Source organism: Kryptolebias marmoratus, linkage group LG3 (assembly GCF_001649575.2).
Source record: "Kryptolebias marmoratus isolate JLee-2015 linkage group LG3, ASM164957v2, whole genome shotgun sequence".
Lineage (NCBI taxonomy): Eukaryota > Metazoa > Chordata > Actinopteri > Cyprinodontiformes > Rivulidae > Kryptolebias > Kryptolebias marmoratus.
In genome coordinates this window covers 23517432-23538095 of record NC_051432.1, presented here as the reverse complement: position 1 = coordinate 23538095, position 20664 = coordinate 23517432, and the positions used below count along the sequence as shown (strand labels likewise).

Genomic DNA, 20664 nt, shown 5'->3' with positions numbered 1-20664 from the left:
TCTCCAAATTCACAGGACTTGTTGTCCATGATGAGAGGAATAAACACAGTTAAGGACTTTTCGGTAAATTATTTTTGTCCCATGTTTTAGAGGGGAAACCGATTATTTCAGACTGCTGAAATATTTGGTTCCCCCATGGTAACTTTTGCAATTTGCAGTTGCACCACAACTGCTTCCACCCACCTCGATCATCATCATCATATGAAATAACTTTTTGTCACAACATAAAATAGTGGCTGGTAAAATATTTGAGTGGCTGGTAAAAAAAAATAATTTCCACCCCTGCTTGAAGCCGTTTTGGTCAAACTTTGAACACAATATCATCCTGAGCATGTGTTATTACTGACTCTCAGCTACTACTACATCAAATGTTAGCTCCTTATTTGTAAAACTAACTGAGCTAAAGCCATTTTTGTGATTCTGATGTCAGTTAGCTGTGGAGGCCATCTTGAATTGAATTGATTAGTTAATTAGTTGTAGATGTTCATCCAGTGATTACTCTCTGAATGTTTTATTAAAATCCGTCCTGTGATTCATGACATATTTTGCTAACAGACACAAGAATGCACACACTCTCAGTATGGCTATTCCACAGACAGTTTTACAGATATTTTAGCTACAATAAGATCACATTATTTTCAAGGTTTAACCAAAACAGCTACAGTTCTGTCATTTCCTAATGTAAGATCTTAGTCTAAAACCCAAAATACATCCCTTCAAGAATTGCTAGCACTCTAATTGTCATTGTTATTTCAAAATTATAGAATATTTTTTTCAAACACACAAACATGTCTAACTTTTAACACTGACATCTGACAATATAAAAACTTTTGCAGACTAATGCATCCTGTTTGTAATTTACATTTATCTTTTGCAGCAGAGTTGTGTGGTTCTCAAATAGCGCTGCTCTGAGCGACAGTGTGGAGCTTTTACTCCTAAAAGTCAAACAAAGTTTTAGATAAAAAGTATTTCTGCGTGGTAGTTTCTCACCTGGCTCCTCTCTTCCCCTGCATACACAGGGCCAGGTTTCTGAGTGGCTGTAAAGACGTCTTGTCTCTGGTTCCGACACCGTGGCCGGAGTCCTCCGCAGACCCCGGAGCGCCCCCATAGACCTCATTGGCGTCCAAAGCACCATGTCTGTCCTGCTCAGGCCGGGAAGCCTGAACACTGGGCAGCAGGTCAAATATCTCTGTCTGATAGTACTCATATGAGTCCGAGGACAGGGTGGACTGAATGCTTTCATCTGCAGAAAAAACAAAAAGTACTTTTACAACATCTTGACTTACTACTATTAGCATCAGCTAACTAGCACCAACTAATGCCATTTTAGAAACCACTACTCACTGTCTTTAATCCAAGCAAACTGCAAAACTTGTGCAAAAATGTCTTTTGACAGATGAAACTAAAGTTGAGCCGTAACGCACAGCAGCACATTTGGAGTAAACAAAGCACAGCATGTCAGCACAAACACCTCAATAACTGTGAAGCACGGCAGTGGAGGGTTAATGATATGGGCTTCTTTTGCAGCTACAGACACTGAGCTGTGCTCAAACTTGTTGGTAGATCAAAAATGTTTAGATTTGAATGTAAGGGCATCTGACTGACAGCTGTAGTTTGGCTAAAAGTGGGTGATGGAGAGGAGTGGTTCCCAAACTTTTCAGGTTTTAATCCACAAAATAACGGCAGTACAAATTCATGACCCAAACTACTGCTAACTGAAGTGTACAAATTTTGCTATTAAGCCATTAAATAAGAGTATCATAGCAACAAAAACAACCATTATACTTTTAACTTTTATCAATTTAAGACACCTATTTTCATTTCTTGTAACATTTAGGCCAAAAATCATACAATTAGCAACCATTTTTAAGCATAGTTTGAATTCTGTAGATCATCTCAGGACCTTGTACATGACATCAGTGATGTACAGGTCGATCATCCCAAGCACTGCAGCAAATCTACAACAGAATGACTGAAAAGGAAAAATAACATCAAGATGATGCTGTCACCCTGTGTAAAGATGACTGGAATTCTGTGTAAGAGATATGCAAACAAATGAAATAAATAATAGAATCGGACAAAACGTCTCCACAGATAGACTGATTAGGAAAAAATATTCCACGTTACTGCAGGTAGAAGTGGTTCTACAGACTACTGAATAAACACGTCACGTGTTGTTGCTCATCTGACGTTAAAGGTGCATAAATTCAAGTCATGATAAGAACCAGAAAATTGTTAATTGTCTTAATATATAGAACCTTAAAACCCAAACAGGGTCTACTTCCTGCTTTACCGTAACTTTTATCTGTTAAACACAGATCACAAGCTTAACAGAGAGCACAAATAGATTTTAGTTGTATGTAGCAGTTCAATAACATGAGCATAAACCATGTATAATTCAGGTAATCTCACATGCAATCATAAAAATACAAGTACAGTGTTCAATACGCACGATGATGTCTCACCCTATCAACCATAAAAGTTAAAAAAAACAGTTTTTTTCTATTACCTGACATGAGTCTCATGAAGTTCACATTTTTCTGGTCCTCCATTTTCGCCCTACACTTCCTCTTTAATAAAACAAACTCCAAAAAAAATTGCTTTTTACTAACACATGTCGGTAACTTCTCCACTTCAGCTCTAACCTAAAGTCTTGAAAAAAGGGAAGTTACTTCCTCAATCTGTACCAAAATATCTTGCTTCACACCTCAGTGGAGGCATCGGGCAGATGAAGATCGGTGTCGGTGCGGCTCGTTTTACTGCAGATGGAGCAGATCTCACATGTTCGCAGTGAGGCTGAATTTGGCACATCAGGAAATCACATGACAGGATGCAAACGCAAAGTTTCAACGTGATAACAACTGTAGACCCACACCCACAGTGGACTAATAAGCACAAAGTGAAGACATTTTGAAGAGTATAAACAGATGCCAAGTAAAGGCACACTCTTTTTTTTTTACTTTACTATCAAAGGCAAAAAGGTCTGTGTCTGTACTGTTAGCAAAATATCTCATGAACCAGTGGATGGATTTTATTCAAACTTTCAGAAAATAATCCTTGGGTGCACATCTACAGCTCATTCATTTTTCATTTATTTTTTTTTAACACTGTTTGTCTGTTAGCAAAATATCCAATGAAGCACTGAACAGATTTGATTGAAACTCTCAGAAAGTGAACATTTATAGCTGATTAACTCATTTAAAGGTGGCTGCCACAACTAATCGACCTTAGCAAACAGAACAATGGTTACAACTTGATCCAATTTACAGACACCGAGCTAAATGATCAAAATAAACATATGGTTTCAAATTAAATTATTTAGTGTCAGTTTTAGATCTGTATTCTCACAGCAAAGTGCTTCTTCTCCTCTGGGTCAGTTAATGAGGATAATGTAGACTGAGTGCAAAAGTGCTCACTAATGGGCTTCTTCAATCATATCGCAAGACACTGCAATGTCTACTTAGGAACATGTTTTACCATTTGCAAAAGAAGATGTGGCAAGAAAGCTCTTTACACCCACCCAGTTAGCCACAAAGACATCTAAGGCTTACAGTTATTGGGTTTTAAACAGAAAGACGGGCGTGAGCGTCATTTCCTCACTGCTGTTTCAACACGGTTGGTTTCAATTCTACTCTGACTTTAACTTTTGCAGTTAAGTTTCATTAAAACGTAAAGAAGGAATTCCAAAGTGCTAAGATTTGGAAGAGGGGATTATGTTAGGAGAAGAAGCATTTTAATGCTAACTTTTCTTCATGGTTAACCCAAAGCGTACACTGATTATTGGCAGAGGAAGGTTTTATGTCTTCACATTTACTGCACTCAAAAGCTGGTATTTAGTGCAAGTTATTCATTAATTATACAACTACTGGATCACTTTCAGTGTGAAGAACTGATGCAGTAGTCTGTTTGATTACTACCTCCACCACAGAGGTTAGGTTTTCAGTGGTGCCTGACTGTCTGTCTGCCTGTCTGTTTGTGGACAAGATTACTCAAACATTTCTGAAGGGATTTTCATGAAATTTTCAGGAAATGTCAAACATGTTACCAGGAACAAGTGAGTAGGTCACAGATCAGCCTGTGCTGTAAGTCTGCAGCAGGACTCTATATAGCAGGATGTTAAACTCCACAGCAGGACACCTCAAGGGTCAAAGATGATGCCTGTTGATCTCACTGTTCATGGGGTCAAAGGTCAAAGTCACAGGTAACTCCTTAATTAAAATCTTGTCTCTGCTCATACATGTGACCCTTTTGTTCCCTCCTCCAAAGAGGTTCTGTTTCCAGTTTCCAGTTTGGTTGTTTGTCTGTCAGCAAAGATCAGGTAAAAACTAACAAACAGATCTGGATGAAATCTTAAGGAAATGTTGCTGGTCCTGCTGCTCGTCTTTGTTTCGGCACCGGTTTCATCATCACCAGAAGCATTTGTCTTTTCCAAACTCATCTGCAGGGCCATCTGAGCGGACATTCTTCTAGTCAGACAGGAGGAGGACAGAGAGACAGACTTTTATCAGTCCTGGGTCCATTGGACCGAACATCCTGTATGGAAATGTGTAGGGGGGTATACCAATATTCAAATATATGTCATTGGAGTATACAGCGTGCAGTCAGGTATATGTTCTTCACAGAAAATGACCCAAGGTCAATGAGTCTAACTGTCTAAAAATAATGTCATTTTTTAATAAAAACTGAAAACTGGTCCCACAGATCCGAAGATAAGAGTAAAAAGGAGGCTGTTTGTAGGAGGAAACAAAAAGAATACAGGTCAGGTAGACACTTTAGAGCCTTTCAAACATTTATAAAGTTACAGCAATGTTATACTAATTTAAGATATTCCACTCTTCATTGTAGAATCACCATTTATAGGTTAACCAAACCACAGAGTTTCTCATGTTTCATAAACCTGCATTCAGCGCTTTCGGTTGAACTGGACTGAACCAAAAGTGCCAAATCTGCGGGGGTCGACTTTGCGTTACGTCGATATCAAGAAAAGTTAACTCCGGCGAGTGGTTTGAAATAACAAACAATTCATCTCGAAATGTAACGAATGGCGATGAATTCATAACACAGGTGGAAGATATACAGGTTAGTTTTGATCATCCGAGTTTAAATGCTACAATGGTTTCTCCCTTCGCGTTCGGAATCTATATGCTGAAAAGTAACTAAGAGCTCGGCAGGTTTGTCAAGTTGCCCTGCGGGCGAAGGAGCTAATTTATTCCAGTTTAGACGGTGAACATTTGTTTTAAAACCGCCTCCTGGTGTTACAGACCCGCAGGACTGTTGTGCTTGGCTCTACAGGTAAACTTTTTTTAATTTTATTTTATTCCCCTCGTTTCAATCAAACTTAGTCGCCTGTCCGTCTTTTCTCCGCCCGTCCGTTGGTTTAACGTTTAAGCTAACAGTCAACAAAAACAAACAGGAGCGAACAAAGGTGATAATAAATTAGTTTGCACTTCGCTCCCAGGCTGCAGGTACCGTAAAGCGACAGTCAAATTTAAAACAAAACTAAACTAAACAAAAAAAAAAAAATCTGTTTCGGTCGAATGAGTTTACCTGGGGCACTCAATGACAGGTTGTACCAGCAGGACCCTTTTTGTGTTTGATGGCAGCTTTTAAAGGTTTCTTTATTTGCCAACACTCGTGTTTATTACACTGTCCGTGTCTGGATCAGATGCTGGACAGTCATCTCATGGGTAGATTTAGCCTTTATTACTCCTGTCATTATTCTGTCTCTATATCTCCTGTGATTTCATACTCTAAACATCAGAATTATATAGTTTTCCTTTTGTCGACCACACCTTATATTATCAGTACTGATTGCCCTGCAAATTACTTTACACCTAAACCTGTAATCCTCATCTGCATCTACTAATGACTTCCTTATGTCTCTGCTGGAAAAATATCCTCCCTTTTTGTGATGCATGTGTTGCATTTTTGTCTTCATTGTTTATCTCGATGTTTTAAAACCCGACACAGATTGTTCCTGTATTTTCTTTAATTATCTCTTATGTTATTTCATTAAAAGAACCCTGCTTTCTGTCCTTATTAAACTCAAATTAAATTCTCAGAGAACCTATCTGTATCCTGTTGACCCATACATTGTCTCCAGATTATTTTATTTGGCAACAGAACCGCTCAACTCTGACCCACTGTCGAGCTCTTTAGTCCCACTCCCACAACATCCTTCCCCAGCTGTACGCTCTCAAAGGATTACTTTTTTTTTATTTTAATTGAAGACAAACATTAAGACTGAATTTGACTAAAACTTACTCCAGCAATGTATATGCCAGCAACGTATTCTTGTAGTTACTGAATGTAAAGGATTAAAATCAGACAAAAACCGAAGGTGTAGGAAATAAACACACAGAAGAAGTAATATGATCTTCTTGGAAATCTCTGGTAATGAGAAAAGCATGTTTGAGATGAATGGTGGTAGAGGAGCATTTCTGAACCATTCAGTCATTTAGTGTGCCAGCTGATAGTCGGAGCTCCACCATATTTAAAGGCTGTTCTTGTGATTTAAATTAAGAGCCCCAACGCCAGAGGAAAATCTGTCTCTGTCTCATTGTGCATGCCGAAGAATGAAACTAGCTCCGCTCATCCAACAAGTTGGGATTCGCCTGATGTTGCGTTAGTTTTTTTTTTTTTAACCCTTGCAGTGACTCTGCATTACATGAGCATTTTTCTGGTTAAGAAATAATTCAGTTTGTGCAGACTTTCCCAGAAAGACAAACTTGTGCACGTATCCGTCACGTGTTTACATGAAGACTTTTCATTATGATCTTAGCCTGGATTACCTTAAATATTGGTTTCATGCAGAGTCACATCACATCTTACTTGTTCCAAAATGTTTAGAAACCTCACAAAACCCTTAAGGTTCAGTTTGTCTTTTGTATGAAATATGCAATTCTCCTAAGAGCTGAATCATGTTTATAAACTGCAGTTTCTATTCTTTTTGCAAGTAAACAGGAAGGGGATGAGGCGTGATGTAACTTTTCTCACATGGAAGTTGCTGCTTGTGAAGTAGTTTTGCCCGTTGTTCGTCTTTGAGAAGCTGGCACCTGATTTCGTTAAAGTTTTATAGTAAGCAGTTTGTCACATACAGTACTTTTGTAATTTATCTGTTCATTTATTTGTGCCCCATCTATCTTTTTAAACTATCTTTTCTTTTCCCATTTTTAAATTAATAAATCACTGCTAAATGTTTTTGAGATCTGTAATAAACAAGCCAATCAATCCTAAAGTGGTATGAGATTATAAACAAGTAAAGGACTGGCTAATCTGGAGACAGAAATGTAAAAACCATGGCCTCCTTTGTGATATTACATTATGTGTAATATCCATAATAAACAACCTTTAGTACCTCGGTGATAAAAGAGAGCGATCATATACCATAAACTGTACAAAATGTCATGTCATCTATTACCTTTGAAATAAAAATCAGTCAGTTAATGTTTTTTTCCAGGGTTGTTAAATAATATTTTATATATTTTACATTTCCAGATAGCACTTTCTAACTGCAAGTCTTTGTCTTTTAATAACCAACTCATGGTTACACACGATGACCAAAGATCAGTATATTTACCATTTTATCATGAGTCATTTAGAGTTTTGTGTTATCCTTAGTTTTTGTTAATAATTGGATAGACTTTATAAAGTGGTTTTATTGATCATTAGTACACATCTGGACTAAATTTTCTTATTTCCTAAATTCTTCTCTAATGTTTAGCTTCAAGCCATCTGCATTAAAGCATTAAAAGCAGCAGGACGTGTCCTCTCTGGGACTTTGGTGAAACTAGATGAAGGTGTGTTTATCATAAATATCTTAAATAAGGGATTATTTATTTATTTATTTATAAAGTTTTGTTCAAATTCACCCAAAAAGGTTTCATTCAAAAAGCCACATGTGACACTCAGATAGTTTCACAATAAATCATTCTTTCTTTTCCATAAATATTCATTTCACTGGTTCCACGGGGACATCTGACTCTGACTGCCAGCTTCGTCACAAAGCAGCAGTCATACGTCGGGACAAAGGGATGTAATCCCTCCTGACGAGTCAGCTCGGGTTGTTCGTGAAGCTCACTGGATATTCAAAGCACAGACAAATCAAAGTAGGGTGATATTTGTATGTACACATTCAGTTTCTAGTGATTGTTTCCTAGGTCTGTAGATCGAAACAGGTCAGCACAAGTAGGAACTTGTCAAGACTGTAGGATTATAAGGAAGTCTGGTGGCATTCCAGCCGCCGTACTTCTAACACTCACTGCGCCACCTCCTTTTTCTTTTCCGATCCTCCGCAGGTAAAGCAGTGAACGCCATGGTGAGAGTTGAAGGCAGCGCTGCACAGATGACTGAGTGATCAGTCTGCGACGATAGACGGACGAACGGAGGAGTGGAAGAATGGCTCGCAGCGTTAACTTTGACCAGAACAGCCCTCTCATTGAACATGGACTGGAGTGAGTTGTGTCTCTCGTGTTGAGTCTTGTTCATTTGAACTTTCAGAGTGGTACAGTGGGAAGGCAGAACATAAAGGGCTCTGTCCCATGCCTTTCTTCTGTGGTTTTGTTTTTGGATCACGTGATCAGCTGCTGACCTGTGGTTCATTGTCCCAGTGAAGCAGTCGAGGAAAAAAAGTCCTTGCTTGTGTGTTAGCTTCCTGTTCTCTTTGTGCAGAAGAACTGAACTTTCTGTCTCTTCTCTGACTCAGCAAAGTATTTTATCTGCAGTATGGTCACTCCTTTTCTCTGGATGTTTACTGAGACTTTCCTTTAGATCTGCCCCTCACTGCTCTCCTTTTGGTTGTTTTTTAATCTTTGCTCTCGTCTGTGTGATCCTCTGTTAGAAGCCCGGCAGACGAGGAAGGTGTTCATGATTCATTCAACCAGCTGATCGCAGAGCAGAGTCGGACTGATGAATTAGCTGATGCCTTCGATCTGCAGGAGGAACTGGATAACAGAGACCGAGGTATTCAGTTTGAGATGCACTGCATGTGAACTGACAGAAGTTTATGTGAAAGCCAAATAATTTGTCAGTGTTTCTAATTTAAAAAAAGAGTATAATTTGGTCATTTTGGGGTAAAATTTGTAACAAAATGCTTTTTTAATTTTAGTTATACGTCCTATTTGAGTTAAACATTACTTTTATTTGTAGCATTTACTTGCAAGAAATTTTGGCATACAAAAAGCTGTTGTGTACGGAGTTGTTTTGCTGAGTTTTACAGCAGTAGAAATATTTAATCGTGTGCTTACTGTATGTGTCTACTTGAACAGCCTATATGGACTCTTTGTCAAACCCTCAAGATGAGTTCAGGGAACAGAGAGCGGATCAAGATGAATACGAGTTGGAGGATCGTGGAGAACAAACGGACTCGCCTAATAGTGGACCCTGGTCTTCAGACACCCTGAAGATTCTTTCCTCCATGCCCAGCCGCACCATTGGTCAGTAGTGATGATTTTAAATTTAAATTAAACTGTTTATTTGAAAATCTGTTGAAGGCACGAGTTAGAGCTGCACATGATATCAAAAACTTCAGTGAGCTCAATGTCAATATAGCAAAGGACTGCAATAAATCATAGTCCAGATTTCAAGTACCATGCATTTATGCATGTTAATATATTTGTAATAATATAATATATTATTTTTGGTCAATTCAACAGCCTTAACTGACCTTGATGCCCACATGTGGTTTAGTTGACAGAAGACAAAGTGAGGAGTGAGGAAAATATGGTTTTATCGCAAATATCATCCCAATATTAAACAGTAAAATCGCACAACACTTTTCTAATATCGTACAGCCCTAACATTTGTGTATTTCTGGCTAAAGGTAACGTATGTTTCACAGATCTTATGATTTTATTTGACAGTTATTTCCTGTTTGAAAATGACAGCAAGCTGCTCTGACATTGCTGATTAAAATAAACTTTCCAGTTACTTTCTGGTCTCGCCTGAAGTTCGCAGCAAAATCTTTAGAGGTAAAACAGCAGATATTTATTAAGACTTAGTTTCTTCTCTGATTAAAAGATCTTTAGCTCCTTTGGTAGTTGAAACATCTTTCACAATAAAAACCCAAAGTGCGCTGCTTGAACATGCAGAAATGTGTTTGCACAGCTGCTTGTGACAAACTTAAGCAGCAGAATTAGATGGTTCAGGTGTGAGGTTTTACTCACAGGTGGTCAGGTTTGCACATTTACTCTGACATTAGTAGTGTTGCAGTGCACATGTTGAGCATAAAAACAACTGAAACATTGAGTTTGAGCAGAGTTTTATGAGGAAGCAGCTTCTCTTCCTGTCTCTGCCAGGTCAGCTGGTTCAACATGTTGGTGGTATGCTGCTTGTTTTTGTGTTCAAAATAAAGTGCATGTGTTGGAGTTTAAATTAATCTTTCAGGGTTTAACTTGCAGCACGTAAAGCGCTTTCTCTTGTCACTTTTCTCCCATGTAATGTCAGTGGTCTCTTATACATTATTCACGATTTGTCTTAATATTTTGCATATTAGTTGTAATTTTACTGTTGAGTTATACAGAATCAGGTAACAAGAGGTCAAAATAAGCTTCCTTCGAGATTCAAGAGTGTCCGGGCTGACTCTGAGCGATCGATCGATCAGCTTTATTTCTACTCGTAGGTAGATTTGCTCAAAGTGAAGTGAGTCAGCTTCCTCTTCCACATATGACATGACAGACATAACAATAGACTCAACACGATTAAAAGTGGCCAAGTGCTCATCTTCAGCAACACAATAAGACGACATAATGAAAAAAAAATGGGATAAAGTTAGATGAGACAAGATGAAAGGGAAAAAAATTGACCAAAAGAATAAACAATGTTAAAATCACGCTAAGACACATTTAGGAGACTGTTTGCAAAAGGAGCAAAGCTAGTTTTAAAAAGCCTGGTTTACATTTTGGTACTTGGTATCTACGTCCTGAGGGGAGGAACTGGAACTCGCAGTGCAGAACATGAGATGCGTCCTTTAAGGTGGATCCATTAAGACAGTGGTGTCTGATCCTGGTCCTGGAGCGCCACCATCCTGCATGTTTTAGGGGTTTCCCTGCTCTTCAGCAGGTGTTCAGGTTCTACAGAAGCCTGTTAATCCCTCAGTCATTCAAATCAGGTGTTTCAAAGCAGAGAAACATCTAAAACATGCAGGACGGAGGTCATCCAGGCGCAGGATTGAACACCACTGCATTAACATCTGGAAGAGGAACTCACAGGTGGTTCAGCTTCTAGTCAGTAACATTAGTGGAAGTCTCTGAGCAGAGGGTTATTAGGCATGTCTACATGTGAGATGAAATTTGATCAAGATTTGTGGGAGATGTTTACCTTTGGTTTGGGAAATCCTTGATATCCCTGCAGAAGAGCATGAGAGGGTAGCTGAGGATACAAATGTCAGGGGCTCTCTGCCTCAACTGCTGCCTCCTTAAAAACAATAGATCTATGTCACTATTATTTCATTTTCTTTGGATTATAATTTCTCTGTATGAACCAAATTAAAAACTTTTCAAATGCCAGCCAAAGAGTTCTGATGCAGCCGCAGGATATATTCAATTTTAACAAGATTGTAGAAAGTTACTCCTTAGTGATGTAAGTGGTTCTGATTCCACCAGGCCGCAACAGAGGAGCCATTATTTCTCAGTACTACAACAAGACCCTGCGACTTCGGAGACGCAGGCAGAGCAAACCACAGGTCCGAGACTTTTCTCGCTCTTCAAGGCCGAGCATACGAGGCTATGGCTTGCAGGCAGACACTACAGACTCAGAGGACAGAGAAGGTGAGAAGTGCTGACACTGACTAGCCTGTGTTGACACTGAAGTTTGAGATGTAAATGTCACTTTTGGGTGTTTTATAGATAGAAAGCAGGAACAGTTGGTGAACAACCTGCAGAAAATGTCGGTCGCTGACAGAGAGAGGATGCTCCGAGAGATGCCTCTGTGTTTGGATGAAAAAAGAGAGTTCAGGTAATGTTTTTATGCCCATTACTCCAAATCAGAAATGGATGTTTCAATAAATCAGTACAAACTATTTGATAAAGGGACTTTCATTGTTGTTTCTCTCCACAGGAAGTTGGTATTAAAACGCGTTAATGTTCAACACAGGAATTACTGTTGCAGTTCACTTTGCAACATCAAAGTAAGTTGGTTACACCATCAAAAACTCATTTATGTTCCACTTTTTTCCAGTTCGTTTAGTCGCAAAGTCTGTGAACCATTAATGACTATAAATCTATCCTACTGATGTTGGTCATTATATCCAATCCATGTGCACAAATGAGAGTTTTGTGATTTATGTTATAAATATTGTGGTAAGCTTTAACATGACTTCTTTAAATAAGAAAGTGTGTTTGCATGTGATCGTCTGCAGAGATAGTTTTTACTTCCAGGGATGAGGAGTTTATGACCAGTCAGTGGTCTGTTCACAGTTTCAGGGCATGGAGTGACCTTCTTCAGTCAAAGCCCCTCTTCCGACACAATAATTTGTCTATTTTCAGATCAGTAATGCAGCTTTGCAAACTTTAAATTGAACACAAATTACTCCCAATAACCCTTAAAGCACATTAATGTAGAGTATTGTCCTTCAGAGTTTGCACAAGCACACAAAAATATTTATCTGAGAATAAAATTTTCAGACATTTTCTTTATCTGCAGTATGGCCACAGACAGCTGGTCATGATACATGAACAGGCCCAAATTGGTAAAACGCTGAACCACAGATGTAAAATCTAAAGTAACTTGATGTTCAGTCGGCGGGTCATCGAAGAGTCAAAAATGCCCTAAACTTCTGTTGTGCATTTAGAACTGGACTTAACTTGTTCTTCCTTGTTTTGTTAATCTTTATATAGGAAATTTTTCAATGAGGTTTACAATTTTTATTTGTATATTCTGCACATTTCTATTAATGCTACATTCAGTGCCAACTAAATTTTTCAATAGGAACTAGAGTCAGGCTAATAAAACAACTTGCACATGTTAAGTCATTACGCAGTCAGGGGACATTCCAAATGAACATAAAATCCTCTCAAACAATTTTTGTATTTTCCAATAACTCTGATCATTATTAGCTCAGCTAAGTACTACAATACAGTAGGAGTGGGGGTTTAATTGTGTAAAGAGCTGGACCTGGAATCTCACAGTACTGAGGGGTTCAGTGAAGGAGATACGAAGACCTGATATAGATGTTACTTTAAGGTTATTCAGATAGACACCCACACGTTTTTTGTCACAAAAGGTATTTCCTCTCTTAATAACATGTTCCCTCAAACCAAGTCTTTTTTATTTATTACCTTTGTGATGCAAATACAAAATTAACGGGAAATTTTTAAAAATTAAGTTTTAGTATAATTTGATCATGTTTGTAAAATAAAGCTCTTCTAAAGCTTGACATTTGACCAAGTGTTCACTGAAATCTATTTTCTCAAACAGAAAATGTAAACTCTGTTTCCATCATTTGTCCTTTTTAACTTAACAACAGAAGATATTCTCCTCTCAGGCTGCCGTTAGTCGTCAGTGGGTGTTTCCTGTAGGTGTTCTCGAGGCAGTGCACTTTGTCTGCAGCCTGAGCATGTAATGATTTTTGACTCACAAAACCACAAGCAAAACCATGCTTTATGTTCCGTGTTGTGTACTTGCAGGCTCTGAAGCAGCGTTTGTACATTAGGTTGACCTTCATTCCGTCCCTCCAGTTATGGAAAGTATCACTCAAGAAAGTGAGCGGCCGTTTTGGCTCCGGAGTCCTCTCATACTTCTTGTTCCTCAGGATTCTTCTCTTTTTTAATATCTTCCTCTTCCTGGTCATGAGTGCCTTCTTGGTGGTGCCTCAGGCACTGTACCCTCCAGAGCCCCCTGCTAATAGGAGCTCCTTCTCTGGGCTGGAGCTCCTCACCGGAGCGGTAAGCTGTTCGCTGATGTTATCACAACCCCTTTCACCTGCAATGACATTTCATTTTTAGAAAAACAACAAAAAAAAACAACTTACAACATCTTCAATGTGTTCAGATCATCAGGTCTCCAGTTGTTAACCATTGGGTTCTTTCAGCAGAAGTGCAATATGATCCTAAACAGAACATTAGTGTTGAGTACTGACAAAATAAAGCACATTTTATTTACAACAAAGCCATTTATATATTTACAATTTGCACAAGTAGCCCTTGTATGTGACACAGCAGCTCAGAATGACCAAACCTAACAAGAACTGTAAAGCTGAACTTTTTCCTGTTTAGACTTTTTCATATTCATGTGCTTAGAAACCGATGCAATGCTCCTTTAAGCTGATTAAATTGCCATATTTGTAGGTTTAGTCCGGTGGTGTGCAAACTTGGTCTTAGAGGGCCACTATCCTGCATGTTTTAAAGGTTTCTCTGTTTCAACACACCTGATTTGAGTCACTGGGTGAATAACAGGCTTCTGCAGAACATGAAGAGGTAATTCAGCCATTGAATCAGGTGTGTTGGAGCAGGGAAACAATAAAAACCTGCTGGATTGTAGCCCTCGATGACCAGGATTGCACACTGCTGTTTTTGTCCATGAAGCAGGTGGCAGTTTTGCTAGCTTTCACAGTGTTGGAATTACTTAACTGTGTGTAATTGCTTTCACAACTGTGGACATATACAGTGGTAATGGTGTACAGAAGAACTAAAAACTGGTGTCTGAACAACCTGTTTTTGTCTCAGGGGTATTTCTCGGACTCACTGATGTACTATGGATACTACCATAATGACACACTGAAAATGAGCTGCAAAAATTCTACCCAAGAGGAGTGTGAGGCAAAGTCCCCATCCTACAACATGCCTCTTGCATACTTCTTTACAATAGGAATGGCCTTTTTCATCACATGCATTATTCTGGTGTACAGGTATTGTGGTTTTCTCTTTTTATTTTGTAATTTTTTTTAAGGGTTTAAGGCTAGAAATGATAGTGTAATCAAACCTTTAAATCAGCATACCAAGTTTTAAATAAAAATTCATATTCATATTTAATCTCCCAACAGCATGTCAAAGTCATTCGGCCAGAGCTTCAAAATCGACAAATCTCGCAGTGCTTTGGCCATAAAGACTTTCTGCTCATGGGACTTCAGAGTCACCAAGAAAAGCTCAGTCAAGCTCATGTCTGAAAACATCTCCACACAGCTCAAGGTACTTACAAACACTCCTCTGCTCACATATTCTTCCTTTGTGTTTGTTTCTGTCACATAACCAGTAGATAAGAATGTAATGATCTGTTACATTCTTTTCTTTGCTTATCCTCCCTCACAATATCTCCATTCTCCTTTTATCATTTCTTTTTCTTGTTTCCAACCTCCACCTTCTCCAGGAGCTGCTGACAGAGGTGAGTCCCGATAACATCAGAAAGCCTTTGTCACAGAAGTTGAAGAGATTTGCTTTGCAGTTCCTGTCCTGGATAGTCTGCATCACAGTCACCATTGGCTGTGTGGTCGGCATTTACTACTTCTCTGAATACAGGCATGGACAAAGGGTTAGTGGTTTGTTTTCTTTTGTTTTTCTTGTCACTCACACACACTGGATGCTTCATTTATGTTCTATCACTGCTCATATCTAGGCAAGAAAGCAGGAAAATGATACCGAGTGCTCCTTAGTGGGAGAAGTCAGCCTGCTGGACCTGCCTGTGCTGGTCTCCGTCATCAACCTGCTGCTGTCCTTCCTCTTTGCACTCTGTCTAGAGGAATATACTTCTCCTTCTGTGCGCACATACGTTGCTCTCGGCCGGTACGAGCAGAGGAATTGTTAAACACAGAAATGAAGTCTGTCCAGAGCCTTAAATTCAATCCATGTTATGTTTGCTCTTCTTGAACTGTAGGAACTTGGTGTTGAAGGTGAGCGTGCTTGGAGTCCTGTGCTACCATTGGTTGGGTCATATCGCTTCTAACAAAACTGATTGCATCAAGGTAACCTGAATGAAGATTTATTACTTTCAAAATATATCAGACGCACCTTTTCTTGCAGTTGAAAGAAATGTGACAACTGATTCTGTGTCTTGTTGCCATCGTCTCAGTGCTGGGAGACTTTTGTCGGTCAGGAGCTTTATCGCTTCCTCATCGTAGACTTCATCTTCACTCTGCTGGATACTTTGTTCGGAGAGTTGATTTGGAGGTGGGTTTACTGTCTGCAGCCAACTTTGTGTCAAGCTGTTTTTAATAGAAATTTTTAATTTCTAAATAATAAATAAAATTTTGATGGAACGTTGGGGAACAAACCTTAAAATATTAACAAATGTTTTTAAACATGGGAAGTGAAAAACTTCAGGAAAAGATGATTGGAAACTGGTCTGTCCATTGATCACATAACTTATGAAAATACACAGAGGTGTTGGCAGAAATCTTCCATGAGCTCTTAGTTGTTCTTGATTCTAATAATTTACACCTCTGGCTGCACTGCTTTTCTTACAAACTATTAGAGTAAATAGAAAAAGAGCATCAATATATGTTTTATTGTGTAGAATTTTAAAAAATCTGGGTAAAGTTCGTGAAACATTTGGGTGGAAACCCAATCAAGAAGTCTTTGGTAGTTCCTTTGATTCGAAGTGTCTTAAGCCAGTGAAAGTAACTTTCATTCCTGTTGTTCTTTTCCTCTGTTGGGTTAACTCTAAAACATTAAAGTCATCTAAGGTTTTCTCCCTGTCGTTTACAGGTTGCTTTATGACAAAATCTTTAAGAAAAAGAGGAAACCAGAGTTCAATATCGCCAAGAACGTCCTGGACCTTATCTATGGACAGTCTTTAGCCTGGTACAAACTGTAGATTTAAGATTTATTTATACGGACTGTTCTGACTGATATGAAATTGATGTTTCTTCTTTTTTCCCAGGTTGGGTGTTCTCTTCACACCTCTCCTTCCTGCAGTACAGATTCTCAAACTGTTTCTGCTCTTTTACATTAAAATGGTAAATAAAGTTGTTGGTTTTTAACGTTGTCAAACATTCAGGCGGGTAAACCACTTTAGCTATCTCTCTGTATCACATAGTTTATCAACATTATAAAGCATATCAAACACATGCAGTATTTGTTTAATAAGTTTTCTGAACATTCAAACAGATTAGTGTGCATCATCTTACTTTTGTTATCCTAAACTTTTATTCTTCACTAAAAGGTTTTGATCACTGCCCAGCAGAGGTCTCTGTTGAGTCTGTGACCTCTGACACCAACCTGTTTTCTCTCTACAGAGCAGTGTGATGATGAACTGCCAGGCCCCCAGGAAGCCGTACCGAGTCACCCAGATGACCACCATCTTCATCACGCTCCTCTGCTTCCCGTCCTTCCTTGGCGCCTCTGTGTGTGTCACATATACCATGTGGAGGTACTCAAATACAATCTCAATTAGTGTTGTGTTCTACTTGACTTTATTACAGGTTTAATAATCTGATAAGTAACTGTCCTGACCAATAAATCACAGAATCTGGTGGATTAAGGCTCCATCATACTCCATAGGATGTCATGAAGTCGATTCGCGGTCACGTGGTTACGAGACGTTCGTTTTCCTCACACTTTTCATCGTCCACAATGCACTGAACTCAGTACTCCCTGGAAGTTCCTCCCTCCTCCTACGGCGTTAAAACGGGTTTCTTCCTGCCGTCTTCTCAACTCTCCTGTACAAATATTTGCTTCCCCCACCGCGACCAGATGTGTTTATTAAACCGACTGAGACAGTACACGCCGTGAAGAGCCGCCTGTGTCTCCAAGGTCTTTTTAAGTTCAGAGGTTTCTAAGTTTTTCTGGAACAGTCGTAATGACAGCTGTACTTTCTAACAGCCTCCAGCTGCTTCTCAAGGAGCAGCAGAAGCAAAATGACTCCATTAAAGCTTACCGGCTTTTCCTCATAAACAAATTCTGACCAATCACACAACACTTGGTGCAGACCCCTGAGAAACAGTTCGGCCCGGGCCTTGAGTCGCGAAGCGGCGGACGAAGCTCCTACGAGAACAAAATTATGCAATTTTTGTCACGCGACCACGTGAACGAAAGCCGACTTTGTGACTTCTCATTTAGTATGCTAAGGCCTTTAGGCTATCCTAGATTCTGTCAGTACCTTCTTTCATAAAACAGTTCTGCAAAATGGCTGCAAAGACCAGTTCGTCTTTCTGCTGCCTCTGACCATTGAGGTGGCCAGAAGTCCCGGCTTGAAGTTCAAGTTCTTTCACAAAACAGTTCAAGTTGAACTGAAGAAACAACGTTACCAATATAAACACTTTGACAAACTGAGATCTTACATTTTGGTCACAACACCACAGAGACAGAACCACTGTAGTTCTTCAAAAAGGCATGGCAAACATGTTGATCAGAAGATGTTTGTAAGTATGTATAGAGAAATAAAAGCAAGTTAAATTTTTAGTTTTGTGTCTTCTGTCTTCAGCATAAAGCCGTCAGAATCATGTGGCCCGTTCCGTGGGCTCGACACGATGTTCCAGGCGGGAAAACGCTGGATGCATCAAATGGAAGACCAAAATCCCAAACTGTCCCTGCTGACCAAGGCTCACCTCTATCTGGTGGAAAACCCTTTTTTTCTGTTTGTGGGAGCAGGCATTTTTCTGTAAGCGCTCTCACACACGCACACACACACACACACACACACACACACACACACACACAGTAATAAACATGACTGCAGCTCGGTGAGTCAGTCAGAGAAAAGAATATGTTCTGTATCTGTGGCTTCAGTACAGTGCAGGTTGTATCTCACTGGGCTGCGATGAGAGTCTCCAGAATCTCTTGAAAGGTTTGTGGTAGTTCTCCTTTTCTTTTTCCCCTCACTTGAGTCGCAGAGGCTCACAGTTTTGTTGCTTCAGTTTTGAACGTGTTCAAAAAACTTGTGCGACCGATTTTTCTCTCAAAACAGTTGTCGCGAGCGACTCAAATATTCCTCAATGCTTTTTGACACCTGCATGGGAACTCTCTGAGTCTACAGCCTCAAGGGTCAGGTCTAACAACACCAGTGATATATTAAAATTATTTTAAAATGTCTACTTTAATGTCAAAGTTGTAATACAGTAGTCAGACACTGACTCCTAAATGTCTGTGACGTGATGACATGGTGAGCTTTCAGGTCTTTTTATAATGTTCTGATATTTTTAAGGTTACCCTTGTCAGATTTTTATTTATAGTTTTACAGAGACACCCAGGGCAAAATATATTTTGTGGCATTTTATGTATTTTATTAATATGACAGCTAAACTTGAACTTCAGGATGGGTTTAGAGCAAGCCGACATGGTTGAAATGTGGACAGCAAAATAGTTTTACTAGCCGTGCACACAAAAATAGGCTGCGATTTTTGAAAATGTGCCCTTTTTTTCGATATTTTTAGTCATCAACTAGCCTCAATCAGTCGCAGCCCAGTGAGAAACGACCTTAACACCGGAGTAATTTTATGAAAGGTGTTTTTAATCTCTCTGTCGTTTTCTTCTCAGGATTGGCATCTACTTCCACAGTCAGGTGATCGACGGTCAGAGGCAGATCATCGCTTTACTGCAGAAGCATATAAAGAATGTAGGACATCTTCCCGTCTGCATGCACAGCTGTTTATAAACATATCTAATCGTTAAAGGTTCTTTATTTGGATTAATTGGTGCTCCTGATGTTCCTTTCATTTTGATGAACCTCGTTGATCTTTTGTTGTTTCTTAGGAGGGAGAGGATAAAAAGTTCTTAATCTCTAAGCTTCAGGATTACTCCGTTTACAATAAGAAGGAAAGAAGAACCAGACGTCAGGTGGGTTACTGCTCACGTTTGGAACCACAGACTTATTCAAACCCACAGAACCTCAAAAAACACATTCTGCAGACAAATTCAAGCAGGATGATAAACATGAAGCTACATCTTAACATCTTTGTGCATATTAAAAAAATAATTTTTGTTCTGAGGACCCAGTGTCTTTCTGATAAGATTTTAAAGGTGATTGAAGGTATATTTATGTGATTTTAGTTGTCAAAGACCCAATTAGTATCTTTTTAAAATGAAACAAAGGTCCAGTGTTTCTCTAAAGCAGCTTGTATTTACTGTACTGAGCACAGAAATTGGGCCCTTTTTTTGCACACATGTGAGTTTTGCTTATTTCCTCTTCTCTTCTCCAGGACTCAGAAGGTGTTTTTGAAAGCTCCCCTCTTTCTTCTAAGTACTGAGGAAACAACTGGACAGACAACGAATCAAACAGAAGCTGTGACAGAAGCTACGTTCTGCTGGATGTTTATGGCTAGAGAAATTTTTATATATATTTTTAAAAAAGGTTTTGGGATAAATGGCCATAAAAAGCTTTTTTTTTTTTTAATGCTCAAGCTCAGACGTTATTAGTTTTGATGCCTTATCTGTGCATATTTGTGATAAAACAGAAAATCAGGGAAACAAACATTTGAACACCTGTTTTTTATTTTCTTTTGTAGTTTTATGAAACTGAGCTTAAGTCCTGAGATCTTTATGTATTAAAATGGGCATTTGAACAAAAATGTTTAGATTTCAGCCCTTCTACTGAAGAAGCACTTTCATATCAGCTGTAAACAGTTTCTGTTGCAGAAATAATCCAAATACTTTATTACTCTTTGTGTGTTTCAGGTAAACTGGAATTTCTGGGTGTGTAAATATCATATTGTGAATACTTTAGTTTGTCCTTTTATAACTATCAATGTACTTTGTAAGTAAACTGTTTTATTACATCTGTGTGTTTGTATTTATTGAG

At 38.9% G+C, this 20664-nt stretch overlaps 2 protein-coding genes across 4 annotated transcripts in view; one reads left to right on the top strand and one right to left on the bottom strand.

Annotated features, from left to right (window-relative positions):
• Positions 1–2796, bottom strand: part of tmc8 (transmembrane channel-like 8) — an 8463-nt gene extending 5667 nt beyond the window's left edge. Inside the window, exons 1-2 of one of the 2 annotated variants that reach the window (XM_017416996.3) lie at positions 2510–2796; positions 991–1243 (exon numbers count right to left, since the gene is read on the bottom strand). In XM_017416996.3, coding sequence (XP_017272485.1) covers positions 991–1243; positions 2510–2552 — 296 coding nt within the window. In that variant the 5' untranslated portion in view covers positions 2553–2796. The remainder of the gene's footprint in view (positions 1–990; positions 1244–2509) is intronic. The other variant, XM_017416995.3, reaches the window with a different exon arrangement.
• A 2263-nt stretch (positions 2797–5059) lies between these two features.
• tmc6b (transmembrane channel-like 6b) lies at positions 5060–20641 on the top strand. 2 transcript variants are annotated; one of them, XM_037974808.1, is made up of 21 exons: positions 5060–5079; positions 8298–8453; positions 8840–8961; positions 9267–9434; positions 11601–11765; positions 11844–11952; positions 12055–12124; positions 13623–13880; positions 14661–14842; positions 14978–15122; positions 15301–15462; positions 15547–15713; positions 15805–15892; positions 16000–16097; positions 16635–16730; positions 16810–16885; positions 17165–17298; positions 18352–18528; positions 19404–19482; positions 19620–19703; positions 20066–20641. In XM_037974808.1, exons 2-21 carry the CDS (start codon positions 8398–8400, stop codon positions 20111–20113), a joined length of 2484 nt encoding a protein of 827 aa, XP_037830736.1. In that variant the 5' UTR covers positions 5060–5079; positions 8298–8397; the 3' UTR covers positions 20114–20641. The 2 variants fall into 2 exon arrangements, with proteins under 2 accessions (XP_037830736.1, XP_017272482.1); XM_017416993.3 differs by lacking the exon at positions 5060–5079 and adding an exon at positions 5138–5292.
• The last annotated feature ends 23 nt before the right edge of the window (positions 20642–20664 follow it).

Bases quoted from the DNA above. Each gene is read 5' to 3' on its own strand.
- tmc6b (XM_037974808.1), top strand. From the start codon at position 8,398: ATGGCTCGCAGCGTTAACTTTGACCAGAACAGCCCTCTCATTGAACAT. The intron at 11,953-12,054 runs GTAATGTTTTTA...TTCTCTCCACAG, and splicing joins GATGAAAAAAGAGAGTTCAG to GAAGTTGGTATTAAAACGCG. The intron at 16,098-16,634 runs GTGGGTTTACTG...TGTCGTTTACAG, and splicing joins TTCGGAGAGTTGATTTGGAG to GTTGCTTTATGACAAAATCT.